This window comes from Halyomorpha halys, unplaced genomic scaffold, assembly GCF_000696795.3.
Source record: "Halyomorpha halys isolate HHAL.00 unplaced genomic scaffold, Hhal_1.1 Scaffold624.1, whole genome shotgun sequence".
In the NCBI taxonomy this organism is placed as follows: domain Eukaryota; kingdom Metazoa; phylum Arthropoda; class Insecta; order Hemiptera; family Pentatomidae; genus Halyomorpha; species Halyomorpha halys.
The window spans coordinates 530,063-538,682 of record NW_027106861.1 but is presented as its reverse complement, the minus strand read 5'-3'; the positions used below and the strand labels follow the sequence as shown (position 1 = coordinate 538,682).

At 30.6% G+C, this 8,620-nt stretch overlaps 1 protein-coding gene across 1 annotated transcript in view; it reads left to right on the top strand.

The window, feature by feature from the left end:
- The window catches only part of mRpS9 (mitochondrial ribosomal protein S9), a 44,284-nt gene that overhangs the window by 23,140 nt on the left and 12,524 nt on the right, over positions 1-8,620 (top strand). The window contains exon 7 of the mRNA XM_014427169.3: positions 4,257-4,382. Within this exon, the coding sequence (XP_014282655.1) occupies positions 4,257-4,382 (126 nt within the window). The remainder of the gene's footprint in view (positions 1-4,256; positions 4,383-8,620) is intronic.

Sequence of the window (8,620 nt, the reverse complement as noted above, 5' to 3'; positions counted from 1 at the left end):
AATTAATACTTTATTATAATTTATATTTATAACTATATAATCTTATTAAATGATTTATTGTATTTTTTTCTTTTATAAGACTCTTCAATTTAGTATTTATTTTGGATATCCTCTGTATAAGTTGCTTCGCTATTACTGTATAAGACAGGATGATGAGCTACTAAAGGCTGATTTAGATAGGGAAGAGGGCGATGCGCTCTCCCTCCGCTGGGTTTTTCTTAGCAACCTCAACTGCTTATAATTTTATAAAATGAGGCCGCGGAGTATTGGAGCTCCGCTGAGGCGTTCGTCAAGAGCGGATGCCGGTCCAATTCTGGTCTTCATGGATATTTCGAGGTGGTGTCTACAAATCTTAACTCTCCTACTCTATCAGAGTTCATTAAATCTAATAAGTTGTAACGTAAGAATTATTGAATTATTCTTTAAAATATCCTACAGTCTAGTCTAGTGGTTCTTCTAAAATTTCTAATAGATAATTTAAATATAGCCTGGAGACAAGATTTACAGTAACTAACCTCTATAAACAACTTTCTCCATATGGTCTCTTTCAGTTATCCTTGGCCTATCCACTTGTAGCACGCTACACATCTCTTTTAATAGATATTTAAAAAAATATTTATTACCCTATCTAAAAACTAAATATTACTTTACTATTTGCTACAATGAAACCTCAACAATCGAACAACAAAAGTTGTTTTTTAAGATATCGGTTTTATTTATTGAGAACGCAAAATGAATAAATGTCTTAATAATTGCAACAGTTTTTCCATTTCGGAACATTATAAATTTGTCAGGATGATAAAAACTCCTGTATGGCCCTACTAAAGCCGATCTATTTCCTTACATGACTGGAGAACGGATCTACTATATTATTTTAACTTTAATTTTTCTGAATTGTATTAGATTTCAACGGACCATATACGGCCTTGAAGTTTTTCCTTATCCAATTTTAGACTATTTCGCTCATGTTTGTTGATTTTCTAGTTGTTTTGTGGTAAATGTCTGAGAATAACTCTACGTTCCTGGAGCTTAGTGATTCTGCCCATCTGTTCCATTTTCTTAAGAAGATGGGGTTTCTTTAGTTTTAGTTTGGGATTATGTCTGAACCAATTTGATCCGATCGTAGTTTATTGAATTACTGTTAGTTACCCTTAGATTATGTGTATCAACAAACTATTGAAAACATAGAAAAAATTATTTTGTGTTGAATTTTGAGTATATCCAGAATTCTAAAAGTTATAACGACTATATTGATAAACACCTATTACCATCTGCATCTATAATTGAACTGCAGTAGTTTAAATGCACGATTTTACAAGTTATGGTCAGGAAATCTTAGTATAATTTAATAGAAAGAAAATTTTTTTAATACTGCGATTCATTAGTATTTACGATTATTTATTTTGATTTTTATCCCTATGATATTACTATTAAGATCTAGTATTACTCTCGCTGTTATTATATCGTATTGTTACCTCGACACCTTGAGACATCTTGCTGGAGCTTTCTGTTCTATTGAAAGAAGTTGCTGCATTATGTCTCGCGTAATGGATTTACAATAAGAAACTAATTGAGAAACAATGTAATTATTGTTTTGGATCTAAGTTAGTGGAAGTTGACCCGTGGACGCAACAATGCTCTAAAATAAAAATAATAATAACACAACGGCATTTTTTATAAAATTGACCTTATTGCGTTTGCGTGCTCGGGTGTTTATTATGTTTTATAAGCTTACTATTTCTGAACTGCATGGGTCCTTCACTACACTATATCAACATAAAGCCCATCTTGCACGATCAACATTATTAATTCGATATTATTGTAAGTCGCACGCGTGCCAATATTATTGTTAACAATATATCCTTCAGGCAGTCCATATAGTAACGAAATTTGATGTTGACTCAACCTTATTGACCGTATAGGAGAAACGAAAAGATGCTAAACCAAATGAGGAAGCCAGAGAGTGGTAGTGGTAGGTTACCGGATTAGTTTCAATTCTAGCTAATTTTTTGCCAAATTTATTTTTTGGGTATAAATGCAGGTATCGGGAGGTCAAATAATCATAAGAAAGAATACACATTGATTAAATGGGGCCCTTGAAAAGAAATATTGCTGGACCATTTTAGACGGGCATAGGAAGTATTTAAAAGTATTTCCTACAACCTACATGACAGTGGCAGTTACAATTAGGATATTTGTTTGTTAGATTTGTTATTCCCGATGTTCAAGGAAGCCCCCTCAAACATACTGAATAAGTAAGCTAAGTGCCAGATGAGTGAGAACAAACCAAATTGATGAAACCACAGGCTACCTAGAGAAACTGTATTTTGCTGGTTTTCAACTATCACGCAGGATGAATGAATAGTTCATTCAACCCAGCCAGGCAGGAACGGAATCAGGATGGGAGAACAGAACAGAACAAAAGAGCTAAACTTCAAGATCCACTGAAGCTAAATATAAGAAGTCAACCACGACGTAAATGATCATATCATTTATTGCAATTAACCAAAAAATGTAATCAACTACAAAAATTCAATTAACCCTACTAATTCAAATTTTAACCACATTTTGGTTAACCCTATTTCAATTTCAAGTATATCACTATTTAGCCATGATTCATCTATATTTAAATCTATCAAATACAGCCCGCTTTCGTAAAAATCCAGAACTAGTTATTTTATAAAAATAAAATTTTGATTAATCTCAAACTGAGGCAATTGAACACCCGATGTGTTAGTACAATTACTCGCCTTTCTAATCTCAGGAAGTACTAAAAATCACATAACACTTAAAACAGAAGCTCCTATCCGCTAGAATACAAATAGGGCTCAAAAATGATGTCCTATTTGAGAATCCTATCGAAAATATTGAACCTGTCCTTCAACAATTTCTGACAGAAAGGCGATTAAAACATTAATTAAAGAATTGAAATAGTTTAGCACTGATAGAGTTTTTATGTACGTATACATATTTTTATTATGTTTAGTTACTTTGACTTGAGGTGTTAGTCAACCCTGTGGGTGCGGGAATCCTGGGACACACTCAGCCTCTATAAAGTGGTTACCCTTAACAGGATAAAAAATCTGGTACTTGAGCTTGATCATGAACAATCACTTCCTTGAACAACCTTTTTTCTAGAAACAGTACTTCCTTGCATAATACTAAACCCACGGCCCTTATAGGTTTAATAGCGGTTATAGGTTAGGCAGCGCTTATAGGTTTTAGTTTCTTTGTAATCTCACTATCAGTTAATGCCTTTTGGTCGGTTCAGATAGTGGTAGATTTGAGTTTCTTTTTTTTTTCCTGTATTATTGAATTTTATTCTATTTGGTTACTTGTTTTAGTAAATTTGAGGGGAAGAAGCTTTGGGACAAAGTACCTAATGAGATTAGGGAGGTTCATTGGATTTATATGTTATAATGTGTTTATCTTCCAATTTATTCTTGATACAATAATAATACTTAGCATAAAACTTTCTTTATTTTTCGTAATTACTATTCTTGGAAAACTTATATATTTAATAAACAGTTTAAATGTGTAAACTTCATGATTGCGTTGTTGAAAGAATGATTAATAATACAATGTAGTCAATGGTTTTTTGCTGCAGTTGATTATATTTTATAAGTTTTATGAAGTGAAAACACTTGCCAGAAGTATGTGTGGTTAAACTTTCTCTTTAGGAATTCTGTATATAAAGTTGATAGCTCTCTATGCTTTCACGCTCAACCGAGAAAGAAATAAGGATAATAGTTTCTTTTTTCTATTTGCTGTCTGATTTCTTGATAAAATTACAACACGGCATATTTACACTTTTACACTTTCATCACGGCGTATAATGACTAAAAGAAACTATATTAAATTTATTATTTGGCTGTTATATCTTTACTAAATTAAAATTATAATCATTTATTTATTGAATATTAATAAAATGGATATTAACAATATTCTATTTTTGCTCTTTGGAACCGTAGCCTCTTTTTCTGAAGCATGATTTAATTAGTTAATGATGGTTGACCTAGTGGGTCGATTGATACCTACCTTAATATTTAGCTGCATAGGATACTAGTAAATATATATCTATGTATATATGATATACACTTATACAATATGCTGACAATTGTGTATCCGTTTCAAAACGTACCTACCCATTTTTGTTCCTATTTTCTAACATAAAAAATAATCTTTGGTATACCTCTACTGTGATTTTGTTTTGTCATAATTACATTTCATTAACTTCATTTTGTTTTCTGTTCCAGTATGCTAACTTCATCAATATCATGGAAAGGCTATCGTCTCATAAACGAGCATATGCTGTAAAAGAGTTTATCATGAAGAATAGGAGGCTCTTAATGGATAAACAGATGTCTTTCGAACCAACTCAAGTGAGTTTACTTATCTTTTAAATTGAGAACTGTTCTTGGCATTATGTTGTTTGTGATTTTTTTTTCTGCTAAGACTCCCATTGGAGTCCTATACTGCCATATTGTGATATATTTAACTCAGTCTAATTATTGAGATATATAAGATCTTGAATTGTAATCGCTCCCTCTAGTTTTAATTTTGAATTCCAAATTTTTTTTTATTGCATTCAATTTAAAAAAAAGCAATTTAATGTTGATCAGAAGTTAACTTCAACTGTTTTTTTTTTTTAATTTTTTAAAGAAAAGTCAAGGTAATGTGATTTCCAGGAGCAAGTCGATAAATGGGTATTTTCCTTGATTTTTTTTTTTTTTTTTTTTTTTTTTTTTTGGGTAGAGCTATCATTTATGGTAATTTTATGTAAATCCATCCTATTTACTTACAATTATCATCAATGGTAGCTCTACCAATAAAGCAAATTAAAGTAAACACCTATTTAAGCACCTGCTACCCGACATCCGACACTTACTGCATTAATATTTTTTAATCACTACCTTCATTTTATTAAAAATTCAGTTTAAAGGTATATCATATTCTGCTTCTTTCAATTCTCAACACATATCTACGCTACTCTGGAAAAATAATGACAATTGTAAAAACTTTTGAAATTGACGTTATCGTTTTGGCTGGCTCAAAACTAGTTTTTAAATCGACATAATTGTGCTTACTAAATTCTTCTCCTGTGAATTTTCAAGTACGATTATGTCGACTTCCAAACATCTAGTAAATGCATTTTTTAGCCCTACACAATTAAGTCAATTTTTAAGGTAACGTTATTTCTTAACGGTACTACTCCAGGACCTTTCCTTACTTTATTATTAACTGTTATCATATTCATCATCACCTGATTTCTCATGTTTTTATTAATACCTTCAACATTCACAAACCTTTTGGCAATGGTATATTATACGTTGGTCTATCTTAGTCCGTTGATCATTTATTGAAGTTACTGTGGAGCCGAGGTATTTGAAACTATATATATTTAAGCCTTTTTTTCATTCCATTTTTCAATTTCAGGTGCTTTTTAAATATTGGCCGATTTAACTAACTTAAAGTTTCCTCTTCCTGTTTTAAGCTGATATTTCAAAAGTGATATAGGACCATCGCTCCCCGGGGGTTTTAGTCTCTATAAGCAGAGGAAAAATTGTCCAGTATCTAATCACAAAATTAACTTTGATTGTAGTATCAAGAAAGCGTTTAAAAGTATTGTTTATCTGTCATAACAGGATATGATGATAGGGAGGTTTCGTTGGATGAGGAAAATAAAGGGAGGGCATGAGCATTATGATATGACATGAAATCATTATGAATGGAACATAATACTCAAAATAGTTTCATAATAGAACTGATAGATAATTTGATAGTAATAGTATATTTTATATTCTATTTCTGTAAGGAATAGGATACTTGATACTACGCTTTCACCAGGCTTCGATTCGAGGTATATATGCTTCTGATTAGGTTTCTTACGATATAAAGTGGAATCATTGATAATAAAATTTAAATAAATAAACTTAAATATAATAAATTTAAAATACTAATATAATATATTAATATTATATATAAAGTGTATCTTAAATTCATACTTCATCTGCTAACTATAATGTTCATTCATTTTAATTTATTTTTATATAATTTGCATTCAATTCAATTCAGTAGTTAAGAATTGACAAATATAAGACTATTGTGAAGCCATCGATATCATATTAAACATATCGTATTACTTAATTATATTATCTTCATCATCGCCTCAGATGAATCTTTCCTAGTATTCTTTGTATCCTTCTCGACTCAACTTAGAGCATCATCTCGTCCAATTTTCATTAAAATAATAACTCGTTATTTTAGGAGAACGGTTACTTTCTATTGAGCGCTACAAAAAATTTCTGTGGTATTAATAATAGACACGACTGCGTTACAGTGCGGACAAAAAACTAAATGCCATAAAATTCTATTAATATTTTTTGTTTAGTTTTCAGGCACGTAAGGAATCAAATTATCGGTAATATGTTACAAATGTTAACCAACGGCTTTCAGAAGAGCATATTTCATATTCATCTTAAGTTGTTTATACTTGATCTGGAAAATTGTTTTAAACTGAAAAACCTACAATTTGTTCATATTTTTGTAAACCTGGTACATTTCTAATTTTTTTGTCATAGTTAATTGTAATCATTGGCCGTTCATGCCGTTTTTCAATTTCAGGGGCTTTTTAAATATTGTTCGATTGAACATTTCATAGTCTCCTTTTTCCGTTTTAAGCTAATATTTCAAAAGTGATATAGGAACGTCGCTCCCCGGGGGTCTTAGTGGGGCGGGTCCTGCGGGGAAGGATTGCATTTTTTTGTGTTATGATCTCATCTTGTGAGATTGTGACATGTACATCGACCAAACTGCTCACTATAATTTTCTGCTTGAAAAGTCATATAAGTAAGGCTACCATGGCAATGAAATATTTTAAAACTTAACGACTCTTTTCTAATAAGTTCAAGAAATTCGACAATGAACGATACTCTAATATTTAGAATAGAGGAAAAGTAAACGTATTTTGAAAAATATGGTCAATCATTTACATATATAATAACAGAAAATATATGATTTATAAAAATCAATGTTTATATTTTTTACTACATTGATTGAGAATCTAGAAAGAGAAAAAACGAATTCAGTGTTCAAGTAATCAACTAATATCGAAATATATAAAGTAGATATTATTTTAAACTTCTGATTGTTGCTTTATTTCATTTTATTTACTTTTTTTTTTTTTAAATAACGATATATGTTCTCCATGTTAAAACGATGGATGTTTTAGTGTTAACATGACATGTTATTGTTGGCGATGTTACGGATTAAAGCCGATAACGAATACCCACCTCCTCAGTTGCTCTTGTGTAGTCTATCCGAAAATGCTGATTAGGAAAGATTCCTTCATTTTGCCGGACCTGAATTGTTGATTTTGGCCATCCAAATTGTTTCCGATACTCAGCTGTTGATTTGTATCAGTTGCCAAAAACATTGGTATCAGTCAGCCTATCGAGGTAAAAAAAGATTAGATATTAAAAGAAATTTATCATTAAAATTGAATGAATGAGATAGACAATAACTGTAGATTATTATATTGGTTTACATTTTTAAAAACAACCAACTCCATTTTTTATTTCTATTTATTATTTAATTTAATTTCTATTTGATTATTGAGGTTTTTTTGTAGTGTTACGTTCTTGTTCATTAATGTTTAATAAAATTTTTTCCTTTCAAAATGAAGGGTATTTTTTTTATTGAATTTAAATTTACATTTTTTTTCCATTTTCATTGTTTATGAAATGCTCTAATGACGTGTTATTTGAAACGGGTTCGGTGACTTTTTTTTTTAATTACATCGCTCGTCCTAACAATATTTATAAGTCGAATGTTTAATATGCACATTTATATGAAAACTTAATTACAATATATGAAAATTATCTAAGGTGAAGGTAAAAATTTGAGCCACTCAGAGAGTCGTGGAATATCCGTTACTATACCACATGATCACAGCCATTTTAAAACTCTTTTATCACCTCCTCCTCTACCTTAGACGTTTTGAGTCTATGGGTTTGTATAATGAATAATAATTTCCATATGAAATTTTTCGCTATAGAACATTTTTTCTTCTACTTTACTTCAGATGCTTTAACTCTAAAACGGAGTACTTGGTTTGCTCCGTTTAGTAATTCATTATATTACCTCATGCTATCATTCTACGTTTTTGGTATTACAACTTGAAAACGTTCCATGTTAGTAGGCTCGGTTAACATCTTTTTATTTTCATTCTCGAACTTTCAAGGCTGACGACCGGCTCATCATTTCTTTCCGATCTCCAATACCTGCACAGTATTATGTTCTGGATAGCAGCAGTTTGAAATGATCCTTCTTTTTTCACCTCCCTATTTTCTATATATCCAACACCATATACTCTATCAAGGTACTTTTCTTTCATAAATACTAGGTTGATAACACTTAGCCTCAGTATTTATACTAACTATTATTGAGTGGTTCTATTATGTTCGATTACTAGTATACATATATAATGCTTAATGGAAGGTACAAATGTAAAACCAAGACATAATAATTATTATATTTACGTAAATGTTTAGTTATAACTGAATTGACATCAAACATTTATTCAATCTATAAATACTACATACTCAAATCTAGCAATTGC